The 15,487-nt window shown below is 40.4% G+C and overlaps 1 protein-coding gene across 1 annotated transcript in view; it reads left to right on the top strand.

Moving 5' to 3' along the window:
* The first annotated feature begins 2,870 nt into the window (after nt 1-2,870).
* LOC144537659 (protein bicaudal D homolog 1-like) overlaps nt 2,871-15,487 on the top strand; it is a 66,776-nt gene continuing 54,159 nt past the window's right edge. The window contains exon 1 of the mRNA XM_078281444.1: nt 2,871-3,150. Within this exon, the coding sequence (XP_078137570.1) occupies nt 2,932-3,150 (219 nt within the window). The 5' untranslated portion in view covers nt 2,871-2,931. The remainder of the gene's footprint in view (nt 3,151-15,487) is intronic.

Raw genomic sequence — 15,487 nt, 5'->3', positions numbered from 1 at the left:
GAGTCTCCGTAGCAGGCAGTTTGCAGCTTGCAAGACGATGTTTTTTGTAAGATTGCAACTCCCAAAAAGCAAGTTACTTTAGAAGACAATCATATTTTCCATTTAATTTTAGTAATCCTGTGGCAAAGTCAATTAGTGATAGTGTGAATAGCATAGATGGTGAATAGTGTTTATAGTATTTTTCATGACTCTTGTTCTGATCTTCAGAATCAGAATCAGAAAAAGGTTTATTGCCACAATAAGTACACTTAATAACTACACTTGGAATTTGCCTTGGTGAATGGTGCAAACATTTAATAAAAAAAGAGGTTGAATGGGTTGAGTGCAGAATGTGCACTACTGGTTCTTTTCCCACAAGTGGCCTACACCTTTTACTCAGTGATGTATAATAATATATTTTATAACTTTTTTGACATCTATTATTAATCTAATCTTAACTGTGAAAATTGAATGCATTATTAATCAATTGAAATCTTAAACTTTTCTGACTTTTATTTTGAAAGCAGGACGACTTCTCCATGTGCTTTTTGGCAGGATAAACGCATCTCTGGCGTACTGCTGCCCCCTGCAGGAAATTAATTCCTTCACTTTACACTGATAAACAGCACACATTTATACCATAATAAAGTGTTCATCCTTAGCTGTATTTGTCTTCTACTCCTGTATTTCAACTTAATGACCCAATTGTAAACGCCTTATTATCTCACACGTGTGGTTTCACACATTTTTATCAACATGTTTTTTGTCAGGATAAGATTATAAAGTAATCCTGTTGTTTTGAAGGATAGCTATACAATGACAATGACAACACAATGCATTGTAGAGATATAAAGGTCTATAACCTACTATTTTACAGTAATAGGAAATTAAGATATCAAGTACAAAAAGGTTATTTCAAACTAAACATTGCTAATTGACACGCACCCATTCATCCCAGTGTCCTAGAACTAATATAGAACTATTATATGAATAAAGGGCAAACCTCTCTTTTTCTCCGTTTGAATGCACATAGGGTATGGAATTTTCTTCTTTATTTTCATACATTTCTACTTACCTAGACAGGGTTTTTCTTCTCTTGTATTAGCTTCTCTGCACTGACTCCCTGTATTGAAATAATTAATTTAATGTAAAGCCCTTCTCCTCACCTACCAAGCTCCTAATGATTAGTCACAATCCTATCTTAAAGAGCTTATAATTACCCCACTAGAACACTGCGGTCCCAGAATGCAGAGTTACTTGTGGTTTCCAGAGTCTTCAAAAGTAGAATGGGAGCCAGAGCCTTCAGATCAGGCTCCTCTCCTGTGGAACCAGCTCCCAGTTGTGGCTTGGGAGGCAGACACCATCTCCACATTTAAGAGCTTAAAACTCTCCGCTTTGATAAAGCTTATAGTTAGAACTGGCCCAGGTTTGCCTTGGACCTGCTCTTAGTTGTGCTGCTATTGTGGGGGACTTCCTGACACACGGAGCTCCTTTCTCCTCCCCTCTCTCTTCATCTGAGTGCATTCATTAATGCATGTTACTAACTTAACTTCTTCCCAGGAGTCCTTGTGCTTTCTTGCCTCGCAGATTTCCTTTGATTGTGGTGGCACCTGGATTGTGGTTGCAGCTGCTACCGCGGTCATGCTGGATGCCTCTGCTATTATTATTATTGTTCTACAATCATTACTGTTATTATAATTGCCACCGTTCATCATGTCATTCCATTATACCCACTGCTATAATTATTATAAGTCATATTTCTATAAATATTATAGTTAGGTATTATTGTAGTTGCTTTGCATCTCTCTGTCTCTCTCTCTCTCTAACTGGTCAAGGCAGATGACCTATGGTCAGGTTCTGTCTGAGGTTTCTGCCTGTTAAAAGGAAGTTTTTCCCTTGCCACTGTCAAATACTTGCATTTGGGTGGAATTGTTGTGTGTTATGATTTGACACTATCATTGAATAATACATTTTGGCAAAAGTATAAAGCGATGATATAATTTTATATAAACAAGCCTATCACGTGAATTTACAGGTAAATATAAATGTTAGCATAAAGTACTATATTATTGTGATAACATACTATAAAAGTGACATATTACAAAGGCCTAATGTTTTTTTGGGCTCATATTAAATTATACCGATTTTGATGTATCACAACTGCCCTTATTTACTTTGCCAGGTAGAAAAAAAAGAGTAACATAATCTAAGCTAAAGAATTTCAATATAAATATAGGCCTAATTCAATATAAATAATGTGTTCCTATAAACAATAAAACAAGTAGGCTACTATTGTGGACAGCACCTACATTTTCAAGTTAATTATCAATAAATTAAAACTTTAAAACCTGTAAAAAGAAAAACAAATGTGGACATTTTTTTTTATTACAACAGTAGTAGGCTAACGTAAAAAGAAAATGTTGCGTAAAACTAAAGAAAAACTTGTCTATAATGATCAGTGTGATTTCCAAACGGCTCATTTAGGCTACAGCTCCTGATATCCTATTCTTTGTCTCATTAGGTGAGGCAGGGCTGTACCCTGAGCCTGCAGCAGAAGGACAAAGAGCGGGGAGTGTGCCTTGCCTCACGGCTGCAGGCAGAGATGGCGTCCTGATGCCGGTGAATAAGCAGAAAAACAGAGCAGAGGGAGGGGAGAAGGATGCGGGCAACGGAAGATAAAAAGCTGCATCATTTAGAGCATCACATGGCAGAAGATGAGTTTCTCTGGTGATGGTGAGGATGACAACGCTTTAAGGATATTTGCGGGTGTTTCTTTTATATTGACACTTAATTTTTTTTTATTTTTTAAACATGAGCTTTGAAGCAGCGGTGTGATTCTTTTGAGGGGAAGCGGTGGGGGTTTGTTGTCTACCTCAGCTATTTCTCCCTCCGCCGGGGCTCTCTGCTCATCCGACGCAGGGAGGAGAGGGCAGAGGGAGGGAGAGAGCAGCGATGGCTGCCGGTGGAGCAGGATGTGGGGACACGGTGGAGCAGTGCAGGGTCGAGGTGCAGCGTCTGACTCGGGAGCTGGCGGAGGCCAACCGCGAGAAGATCCGGGCGGCGGAGTGCGGGCTGGTGGTTCTGGAGGAGAACCAGAGCCTGAAGCAGCAGTACGCCGAGCTGGAGGCCGAGCAGGAGACGCTGAGGCTGGAGCTGGAGCAGCTGCAGGAGGTGGGCTCGGCAGGGGTAGGGCTCGTTACTCGAAGAAATGAAGCATTAACTAGTTAAATAACTCATAGCCTAAGACGTTTCTTACTTTCGTTACTAATTAGTCCTAGTCGTTACATTTGCACCGTCCCAGGGCAAGTATGGTTATGGTTATCACTTCACAAATAAGTTAGGCTATATAATAAATAAGTTATGAATAGCCTAAATTGTGATATGTTAATGTTAATCCTACATGAGCACCACTTTCTATTGCTTAGGCCTAACCTCTTCTGGGCTGTAGGCAGCTAACAATACACAGGCCCAGTTTATAACACAACTATGTTAGTTTTATTTATTCTATTATCATTTTTTTTTTATTACTTACAGTAATGTAGTAATGTAGCCTCAATCTAAGCCTATACTTTTTTCTTATATATCTTTATGTAGGCCTATTTTATGTTCTTTGATATCTTATTATGTTTTCAAATTACATAATTATACATTTTTATAGCTTATGATATTTTAAGTGTCCATTGAAAATGAGTAAGATATTTTAAAATAAGAATAAGATATGTTTGACTCTAAATCATAAGATACAGGTCATAATTTGACTAATACCTTGATTTTAAGATACCAATGACAACTTTTTTTTCAATTTTCTTGGGCTTCCACAACTATGTTGTAAACAGACTTTTCCCTTTCAGTTACACTGCTGAACCAACTGAAAGCCAACTGGCTATGATTATTTTGCGAGTCTTGGATTTCTTACCGTAAAAAGTAGTTATACAAAGTCTAACTTTAGTTCCTTAGAGTAACTCCTTACATATTACTTTCTCAGTACAACATTGTATCTAGAGTTGGGGTTTGATAAATGACTAGTTGATTAGTAATTTGTTAAGTGACTTTAAAATGTAGTATGCCAGCAACTGTCACTTTGACAGGAACATTAAAGTCCATATAAGACACTGACTTGTGGCCATGTCTTAAAGAGAGGTCATGTGTTAAATCTCCAATAAACACAACACTGACATATCGTCGCCTTATAAACTAGTTATGACAAACATGTTAGCAGGCAGTGACCTATTTATACACCCCACAGACAGGGCAACATTAACAATGATTTGGAGTTATGTTTGTGTCCACCAGATGAATCTAAGTCCCATATTTACTCTTGTTTAGCTCTGGTTAACTCCTGAGGGAAATATCTGACTCTTTAGTTGCTAAATGTTCCACCATGTTTACCATCTAGTTGCTATCTGTGTCTGTCTGCTGTTGCAGGTAGTATACAGTCGGTTTATCAGAGCTTTTCCTCTGAAAACATCTCCCTATTGCTGCTGGGAACAGGGTTGAGGGGAGGTTCTGGTTTTAAAAACAAAACAAAACAATGAGCTGAAAGATGTTAAAAAGTTCAGTGGGTTCGTCACTATGAACAAGTCCTTTTACATTACACATTGCACAAAATCATTTGATCCATTGTTCATATCAAAATATTGATTAGTGCAGCTTTTAGGCCCAGCCTTTTTTACAGAGGCACACTGCAACCCAGACTGTTATACTGTATGATCCCATGTGTATTTTGCAACCAGCTGCTTGTTGTGTTTGGACAGTTTGTATTATCTTGTAGCTAGTTTATGACACAGGCCGATACGAGCTAGAGCACTTTGGAGGTATGGGAATGGATTCTTGTTACGCTGCGACTGCTAGGCTGTGTTAATAACCAGCCCTCCACCATGTGATCATTCACATATCTAGGCTAAACATATAGCTTGGTATGTGATGACATTGTTCATGTAATTCTGCAGAGTATTCTACACGGCAGGGCGAGACCCACACTGCATGACACGATAACGTGGAAAATGCTAACCAAAGGCTCTCCTCAAATGAACCTGAAATATCCACATTCCCATAAAAAACACCCACAGAAAACAAATTAAGATTCTTCATTCACCCCCTTTTTATTGCCATAAGTGTAGCATAAGAAATGCCTTGATAAAATAACCAAAAGGGATTGCAGAGGTGAATTTTATGTGTAGGAATATCTCTTTGTTTTCTATGAGCAAACAATACAAACAATCCCTGTAGGTCTTGAAATGAAATCCTGGAGTCCTCTTTATCTTGGACCGAGACAAGACTAGTATTAGAGTAAAATGCAGTCGATTCCATGATGAGACTGAGACCTTCAAAAAGTGGTCACGAGACCAAGACTTGAGTACTACAACACTGGAGAACAGCATTTCCCAGCATGTAGGCATGAATGGCAACATTTATTTACCAGTTTGTCAGCTATTATACAGACCAAGGTTGGACTCAGAAGGTGACCGTGCAGTCACATCCTGAAGGTCAGTGTGTCATCAGATGATTTATCCAATCACCTGGCAGGTATTTTTTGTAAGTTCCTGCACTTTTCCAAACAGTTTCCAATATCAGCTTCTCAGATGGGTGACAAACCATCTGGCATGTCAGGTTAGTGCCATTTTGTAGTGGAGAGGAAACGTTATACAATCACTGTGTCTCTGTGTGTGTGTGTGTGTGTGTGTGTGTGTGTGTGGCTTAGAGGAAGCAGGCAGCAGTACCAGTTCATGCATATTATGAGTCAACAGTATGTTATTTTTAACTATAACTATATATATAACTATTTAAACACTCATGTCCACCATGGACACTTTGTTATTGACAGCAGTGGTCTGTAGAAATAAATGGCAGCCGAGGAAGTGAAACTTAAACACACTCCTTGTTGGAAACTTCCCAGTGCAATTATAGTGCTGCATGGTTGGCCAGTGGCAGGTCAGTTGGAGAAGCTACTGCTTCAGTGATTTACACATGCAATTATGATTTATTACAACTCTGGCGTTATTTTGTAATTATGGTCTTCATTTCTATCAGTAATAATAAAGTTGTACTCTGGCCACGGCACCATCACTACAACAGAGTCTGATGTGGCAGTGGGTGGTTATGGCTAGAAAGGATCGCGGATTTGCATTTGACAGCAGCCTTGTAGTGACTGACATCAGTGGATAACAACAAATTATGTCAAAGGATCCGTCTTGTGTATAAATATGAAGTTGTCACTTATCTGAAGCAATGTATGTGCTTTCTTACGCTCTGACAAAAGTGTTTGGATTAAGCACTACATTATTACCCGGCTGGCTAGTTAGCCATCTTGCTAATTCCAGCATGCTTTGATGCCACACTGGTTACAGAAAATGAGCCGTACAGCAGGCTGTTAGCGGCAAACTTACTCCTGTCTGCCAACCCTCCTGATTTTCCTGGGAGACTCCTGTTTTTCATTGCCCTCTCCAGGTTACCTCCCGCGGTAACAATTCTCCAGTATTTCTACCAATTTATGACAAATTTCACACCTTTTTCGTGAACAGTGGAAACAGAGCAGACACATTCTCTGTCTGAGCTTGACTCTAAGCACAGTTGTATGTAAGACCATGGAGTGCAAATATACATTTATATAAATAGTTTCTTCTATAAATGATTCACTTCAACACTGTGTGTGTGCTCTACAGAATCATGATTATTTCATAGCCAGGCAAGCAACTAAGGCACCACTCACATAATTTACTGTCCGTGTAGTCTCGCATTGCCAGCTTTATCTCCACAGCTCTGTGGAGTAAGGTCTGGCTACACCACAGATACATTCTGGAATAGGCTAAGCTCCGGACGCAGTTACCAGAGAGCCTAAAAAGAGGGGCAAAGCCTGACACGCGCTGGATGTCAGGCTTTATCCTGGAAATGTACTTCCCTTGATCCAGTCTTATGACTGCAAATGAGACTTTCTGTGCAATTACTGTTTACGGTCATTTATTCTTTTAATAGATATCGGCTAACAGAGAGTTTGTTGTAGAAATGTTGTTGTTAGATGTGTGTTACTGAAAAGAAAAAGCTGCACTGAGCCTTTTCAAAAACTTCCTTCATGTTGTCTCCACTCTCAACAATCTTTACTGGCATCAGCAACAAGCAGCCGAATGTGATCAATTACAGTTCTTGTGGTGTCCCAAATGGTATCTCCATAGCCACTTTAGCCTAAATGTAGTTACATTTTTAAGGAGGTGCATTATTAACAATATTAATATAAACTCTCTGTTCTCCTTACCATGAGGATCACCTTTCACATTACACTTGCCATAAGATCCATTAAATAAATACAGTTTTGGATTGGTGCTATTTTGCTTTTTATAGGGTTTGAAAATGTCTGATGTTGGCAGCCCCTAGTGGTAGCGTAGAAAAGAGACTGTGGCAGCCAGTAATGGACACTGAGAATGCACTACTACTAAGAACGAATTCACTGAAAGCAACACTTATACTGCACCGATTTTCAGATTGTCAAATTTTTTGACAAATAAAAATGTATGATTTGAGAATTATTTGAAAAATACTATGATCACAAGTGCCCATATGAACATTGAAATAATTTGTGCATGCTGTAGTCATTCCTCCTGTTCACACTGGCCATTAAAATATCCTAATACAACAATACAAACGGCTGTTGTCTCACCTTATAGGAAAGATTGATACTCTCAGCCTTCATGTCATTTAGTTGTTATCATGCGCATTAGCTAATTGGGTGACATGGACTGGCTGGTTTAATGTAATAATCATGGGCTTCGCAGCAGGCGAAGCCCATGATTGGCTCCTTCAGTGGGCTTTAAAGAGCTAGCCCCAGCTCGCTACTAATTAGCTCAACAGGAGTCCATCACATTGGTTTGTACAGAGAGCCTCATCTCCACTCTGTGCTGGTTGTCATCAGGCTCGGTGCCAGCTCAGGTTTCCTCCAGACAGGAGCTACAATCAGTGCATTTCCATGCACAGCAGTAACAGGGTTTGGTCTTTAAGTTGTGCCAGTTCTCCCCGTGTACATGAACGGTTAAGAGTGATGGGAGTAACTCTACCTCCGGTAGTAGGTGGCGCTCTGCCAATGTACAGCTGGTCGGAATAAGGGTTTTCTTCCTGTTGACCTTTGTCAAAAAAACAACAACTTGTGGGGCGAACATTGACAACTTTTCAGCGAAAATCCGACTTGTAAATGGGACGCGTTCAACTCGGGTGTGACGTCATTCCCAGCTTCGGCTTCCGAATTCCGAGGTAAATGGAACGCACTAATACTCCGGATAAGGTGTATACATGCACGAATAACCCGATTACTAAAGAAGTTATCAAGGTCTGTTAACAGGGGTATGACAACTTACACTGGGATAAGGTGTTTACATGGCATTGTAGAAACCAGGGTATTGCCATATAGGACTGATGATTCAGTGTTAGATGGATCTTTGCATCTTTGTTTTATTTATTTAATAATTAATAATTTGTTGGGCCTTAGTACATGGGGCGCACGCTCAACCAGGTGAGCTATCCAGAGGCCTGTACTACGAAGCGAGATCAACATGTCCTGGATTTCTTTCAGTTACCCGTCTTCACCTAACCTAACACCCGCGGTCCTGCATAACCTGTGTCACGACGCTGGTTATCAACTAGTTCAGTCAACCCAGGGTTTCCCAATCCAGCGGCGCACACGTTCACATAAAAGAGGCGGTGTTTGCACAGCACGACCAATCGCTACTACCAGATCTACCAGAGCCACATATTTTACATAAGAAGAGCAAACTATAATTCTACATAAATATGAAGAACACAGACACGGTTTTGCAGGCAAAAAGCAATACAGTCGCTGTTTCCTAAAACAGGAAGGAAAGCTGGCATGTTATGTGTAAATCACAACGCTTATTAATATCACTTCCCCATCAGTCAAGACCAAGATCTGACCATAACTACACTTGTGCACTTTCCATAAACTGTCGTTGCTTTAGCCTAGTATTTCAGTTGCAACCCTGGAAGTGGTAAGCGATCGTAAGAGCAAATAAAAAATATAAAAACATAATTCAAACTGAACAACACACGGCTCAAGAAGCCAAGCCGATATGTAATTCCCTCCCATTACAATCTATATATTTCATAAATATACACATCAGGGAATGCTAACGGGGTTGTCGGTCTCTAAATGTTTTAACTTTCTCTCTCTCTCTGTGCACCGAGCTCCGCCTGATCTTCTAAGAACGGTGACGCTGTTATCTATCGAGTATTGATTGGTCGGTAGGCGGTGCTTTTACACCAGTTGATCTCTGATCTCCAACATAACCTGCTCCTGACCAGGTTAGGTGTTCAGCACAAGTTACCACGGCGATTGAACCCGATCACAAGTGATCCACCTTTGTAGTACAGAAAACCCTGGGTTGAACCTGAAGTTACCTCGTTAACGCCAAATCTCGCTTCGTAGTACAGGCCTCAGGTGCCACTCTTTGTATAGTTTTTACACAAATAAATACAACATGGGCATTATTCCATCCTTTCAAATTCTTTAATAGCCTTGTATGTTTTTAGGTGAATTTGAGATATACAAGCTTTTTGCTTTCATCTATCTGTGAAACTGTGTGTGTGTCCTCACAGTTGAGGTTAAGTGAGCCTTAGCTGGTGTGCCATCCATACTTTCTGTTCTGTTGTTGTAGCATCACTTGACATCTGCTGGGGTCAACACGGTGTCCCCACACATCCAAACAGACAGAGACAGAGACAGACAGAGAGTTTAATGGTAATATGAGGACCAAATTCCCTCATAGACATACATTATTGTGTACATCAGTGATCTCCAAAGTGGGGTACGTGAAAAGGTTTTTAGATTAATTTTTTCTTTAGAAAAAGCTTCATATTTCATATACAAATTATACAAAATTTTTAAATCTGTAATAGTTCATAGATTAGCTACTTTATCTACTTTTTAATCTAACAAATCTATAACTCTTAGAATCTGCAAATATGTCTAAACATGTTTAATATCTTTCTAATACACTTTTCTATGTTGTTCCTTCACGTCACTTCAATAGACTACATCAAATTATAACTTGCAAATACATGAGGGGGTCCTCGGTTGTATACAAATCTAATTATTTCTCAATCAATTACATAATGATAATGGTTTAATTTAATACTGGTTCAGAGGTTATACTCCTATCAGGCCTAGCACCCTATCAGGAATAATGCTTCACTCACTTTGCCAGTCAAGTTGTGAAGTTCATCCTAAAAAAGAGTTTACATGGTATTTAGTTTTAATAAGTACATTTGAACCAGTCTGTTCTTTAGCTGAACAGTAGAGAAACAGAATTAGATCAGATAAAACTTTATTCATTCCAAAAAGCATACAAGACGCTTGGTATTGTTAAATAAATATATACATACATAGTATAAACATAAAATATACTTATATATTAAAATAAAAAATACGAACTGCCTATGTGACAGTGGTGTAATCTGCATCAAGTCCTGCCTCTTGCACACTCTATCCCATGTGCCACCAAACCAGACAGAGTATTTTAGAATATTACTTGAGTAAAAGACTTAAAGTATCTGATGTTTACTGTACTTATCAAAAGTAATGATATTAAATGTACTTAAGTATTAGAAGTAAAAGTAAAAGTAAAAAAACGTTTGATTATGGCCAAAGGTGTGTAACGTTATCGTTAGCACCACTGTCATCGGGGTGGTCATCGTCTGTTTTTTTTTGCTTTGCAACAACTGGAATGGAGCGTGTATTAACTTGTAATATAGGAGCAATGATTCAATAAACTTTTTTTTGTAGTAACAAGTAACTAAGATGCTTAGGGGAGATGTAGTGGAGTAAAAATACATTTTATTTAGGAAATATAGTGGAGTAAAAGTAAAAGTTTCTGGAGATATAAATAACAAAGGAAAGTATAGATACGTGAAAATTCTACTTAAGTACAGTTATATTACAACACTGGGTGTTAAAACCTTTAGATGCAGTCGATCATGCAGCATTGGTTTTTTTTTATTACTGGTGCCAATTTTCGCACACACCATTGTGTTCTGTACACTCTAGTGGGCTGGGACTCGTTGGTCTCTAGTGTCATCTAACTGTTCACATGCTGGATCTAGTTAATGGCGTAAGGTTACTTGCATAGTGATGACGCTGCCACAAGGGGGCGTGATACACATTGCTTAAGGCAGACGGGAAAATGTCCTAGGATGTAATGCTGTATGCTACGACCCATACTGTTCACATGTCAGGAGACAAATAAACAAGAAGCCTCTTGAGTTGTATGAACGTGTCACGGTGCATTCATCCGCAAGTACCAGACTCGTTCCAAAGATTCGTTGGTACTAGAGGTTCCTTGGGCTCATTCAGAGTTGGGCAAAACTGCGTTTGTATACAATGCCTCTTTTACTTGGAATGAGTTTCAAAGGTGTCTTGGTTTCAGCTTGGCAATTTAAAGCCATGCTTAATGAACAAATTGTTGTAAATATAATTGTTATTTGTAATTGTGTTGTGTTTCTAATTTTTTTTTTAAAATGATGCTGTGCACAGGGCTCAGCTGTGAAAGAGACCTGTGTCTCAGTCTGCTCTTTCACTGTATAAATAAAGGTGTAAGAAGTGAAACATGAAAACATGAAAAATGTTATGCGTAACACAGCGGTCCCCAACCTTTTTTTTGCGCCACGGACCGGTTTAATGTCAGACAATATTTTCACAGACCGGTCTTTAAGGTGTGGCGGATAAATACACAAAATAAAATGATACGACCGGCATAAAAACAATGGTATTTTTTAATATAATAATAAACGTGAATCCACTGTGTACTTGTATGCAACTTTATTAGCAGCGTCCTCGTAACATCGCGCCAACAACATAACATGAGTAACATCCTCTCTGCCCCCTAACACTCTCTGGTCGCTATGGTACCGTTTAAACATGCCTTCAAAATAAGATACAACACAAAAACAAATATAAAGTGCATGAAAAATACAACTCACCATAACGCTAAATCAGTGGGAGCCCTGAGCTTGTTTCTCTGCAACGAGACGGTCCCATCTAGGGGTAATGGGAGACAATGACACCCGAAGTGTGTTGCTTATGTCCAGTCTACTCCGTAATTTTGTTTTGGTTGCTGTCATTGCAGAAAGTCAAAATTCACACAAATAGGATGTCGGAAATGGCAACAGGGTTTTCAGTGCTTTTGTGGTGATCTCAGGGTATTCTGCCGTGACTTTAATCCAGAACACCGGCATAGTTGTTGTCTCGAACATACTTTTAAGGCCGCCGTCATTTGCGATCTCCAGCAGTTGATCTTCTTCTTGCATAGACATGCTGGATTCACCTGGTTTGTTGACAAATGGGTCGCGGATCCATTCCTTGGCAGTTCGTGGGCCTTTTGTGGTTGGGAAGTAGCGCTCAAACTCTTTTAATAGCAAAGACAGGTGATCGTGCACCAGCTGGGAGAATGAAGGCTTGGGCTCAGTCTCTTCCAAAATCCCCGCGAATGTTTGAAATATGTCAAATATACCTCTGTTCATGCGCCGTCCCCACAAATCCAGTTTGGCTTTAAATGCAGCTACTTTATCTGCCAACTTGAAGACGTTGTAATTTTCCCCTGAAGTGACAGATTGAGTTCATTGAGCAGGTTGAATATGTCGCACAAGTAACCGAGTTTTGCGACCCATTCCTCGTCACTGAAATGTGCTGCCAGCAGTGACTTTTTTTCTGAGAGAAATCTCTGCAGCGGCTCTCGTAATTCAAATACTCTAGCCAGCGATCTCCCTCGGGATGACCATCTTATTTCTGTGTATAAGAGAAGGTGTCTGTGCTCCGCGTCCATCTCCTCACAAAGCTGCTCGAACAGGCGCGAGTTAAGGGCGTGTGCTTTGATGTGGTTAATAACTTTAACGACATCATTCAATACACTGTTAAGTTCCGGTGGTATTTTTCGGCTGGCCAGCATTTCTCCGTGAATGACACAATGCGTAGACTCACATTCAGGTGCAACCTCCTTAATCCGAGTAGTTAAACCAGACAGCCGTCCGGTCATGGCAGCAGCTCCGTCTGTGCATATGCCAACACAAAAGGACCATTTCAGTTTTCCTGATATATAATCATCCAGCGACTTGAATAGTTGGTGGTAATAGTGGTAATAGTGGTAATAGCGGCTGTGGTTTTGGTTGGCAATGATAGTGCACATAACATATCCTCATGCACATCCTCCTGATAAAGATATCACACATAAACAAGTAGTATTGCCTTGTTGTCTATTGACAGGTTGACAAGTCTGTAGACTCGTCAACCTGGAGTGCGTACCACGGTGATGTATTAATCCTCTCCAACAATTGTGTCTCAATGTCCTCTGCTATTTCCTCAATACGCCGAGTGACGGTGCTAGCTGAAAGAGGCACCTGTGCTATCTTTTTAACCGCAGCCTCTCCTAGAAGTTCACGGCAAATGTCTTTAGTGGCGGGCAGGATCAATTCTTCACCAATGGTGAATGGCTTCTTAGCCTTAGCAATACGATTAGCCGCCAAGTATGATGCTCTCAGTGCACTTGTATTTGTTGATGTGGCGGCCCTCAGTAATTGCTTCTGTCCTTCTTGTTCATGCTTTTTTCTTTCAAAATACTCCGAAGGCTTGTCTTTTAATGCAGGGTGCTTGGTCTCCAAGTGGCGAAGCAGTTTTGAAGGCTTCACTGCCTCATTAGAGAGTCGGTCGCCGCATATTATGCAGAGTGGGCATGGTGCGCGGGAATCACCTGTCGCGATAAATCCATATTTTAAGTAGGACTCCTGGTATTGTCTGTTAAATGCAGCTTTCTTTTTCTTGGAAGTCGTAGGCTCTTCTTCTGTCTCCTCACTGGGCCTTTTCCCCTTTCGCAAAGAAACTTTCCAAAGACGTTTGTTTTTTACTCATTTTGCTAGCTTGTGGGTTTAATTTTAGTGGCAACGTATCACGTGACCGAGACAAGTGTCAAGAGTGAGTCATAGACGGATGTATCAGAGGGAATCCGGTCATTTTTCAAAATAAAACATCGTTCAGACTCAGATAATAAATAAAACGGAAATAATGTAAGTTATTTATTCTTTCTCTGCGGCCCGGTACCAAATGACCCACGGACCGGTACCGGTCCGCGGCCCGGGGGTTGGGGACTGCTGATCTAAAATACATAATACCATGTTCAAGAACATATAATCGTCTGTTGGTTTTACTTGTTTGGTTCACATAATGTTCATTTGCTTAAATATTTGACCAAGTGTGACACCAAGTAGCATCATGCAGCTCTTCATTTGAATTCTATCTGTGTAATTAATTTGTGAGAGACACAGTCTGACCCAGAGTCAGACAAAGGCAGCCTGGTTAGTTGGTATTTCAAGCCCCGTCCTCCTAATTACCTCATTCACATTCTTGCTCTTTCACCATTTCCTTCCTACTTTCGTTGTTCACACTTTTACTTTCTAAGGTACATTCTTATTATAATCTATATGCTTTTATCAGTATTTGTGGCAGTCATGTCTTAAAAGCCCTGCACACAGAAGGCGTCTAGTTACAAAAATTCAGGCGTGCACCCCGTTGCTCTCGTCCATAATGTGGACGCAACGACAGTTTTGTTGTCATTACTTAGAATTCCTCATCCTCAAACAATGCACTATAGCCATGCGCACGCTTGCATGGGCCACATAGTGGAGTGTCTAAAATAAATATCCATTTAAACTGCCCCAGCAGGGTCAGTCCCATATGGAATATGTAACTGTGTGGAGAGATAGTCTCGATACCATAGAGAATTCTGACACATGTCCAGTGTCATGTTTACCTTGCACGGCAGCTGGATTCTGCAATGTTATGACAAAAGAGAGCTGAGCCGGAAAGCTAAGCTCCCGAACTACCAGTCAATTTTCGTTTCTACTCTCACCTATGGTCACGACGACTGGGTCATGACCAAGATCACAGGTACAAGTGGCCAAAATGGGTTTCTTCAGGAGGGTGGCTGGCATCTCCCTTATAGAGACATGGTGAGAAGCTCAGTCATTCGTGAGGAACTCGGAGTAGAGCCGCTGCTCTTTTGTATCGAAAAGAGGCAGCTAAGGTGGTTCGGGCATCTGGTAAGGATGCCCCCTGGGCGCCTCCCTATGAAAATCCATCTTGGCTCCAAGTAATGCGTCCAGTGAAAAGCTACTGGCAACTATGAGCGCGGTTTAAACGTTCGTTTAAAACAACAATGGTGGACGTGATCATCAGATGAGTTATCCAATCACCTGGCAGGTATTTTTTGTAAGTTCCTGCACTTTTCCCAGCAGTTTCCAATATCAGCTTCTCAGATGGGTGACAAACCATCTGGCACGTCAGGTTAGTGCCATTTTGTAGTGGAGAGGAAACGTTATACAATCACTGTGTGTGTGTGTGTGTGTGTGTGTGTGTGTGTGTGTCTCGTGTGTCTCGTGTGACTCGTCTCATATCCAGTAAAGACTGTGTAATCCTTATGGGAAGGGTGGGACAAAAGAAATGATAGACACTGCTCCTCTCTAG

Source organism: Sander vitreus, chromosome 23, assembly GCF_031162955.1.
Source record: "Sander vitreus isolate 19-12246 chromosome 23, sanVit1, whole genome shotgun sequence".
NCBI lineage: Eukaryota > Metazoa > Chordata > Actinopteri > Perciformes > Percidae > Sander > Sander vitreus.
Note: the sequence above shows the minus strand (reverse complement) of the source record. Positions and strands in the feature narration are given on the sequence as shown.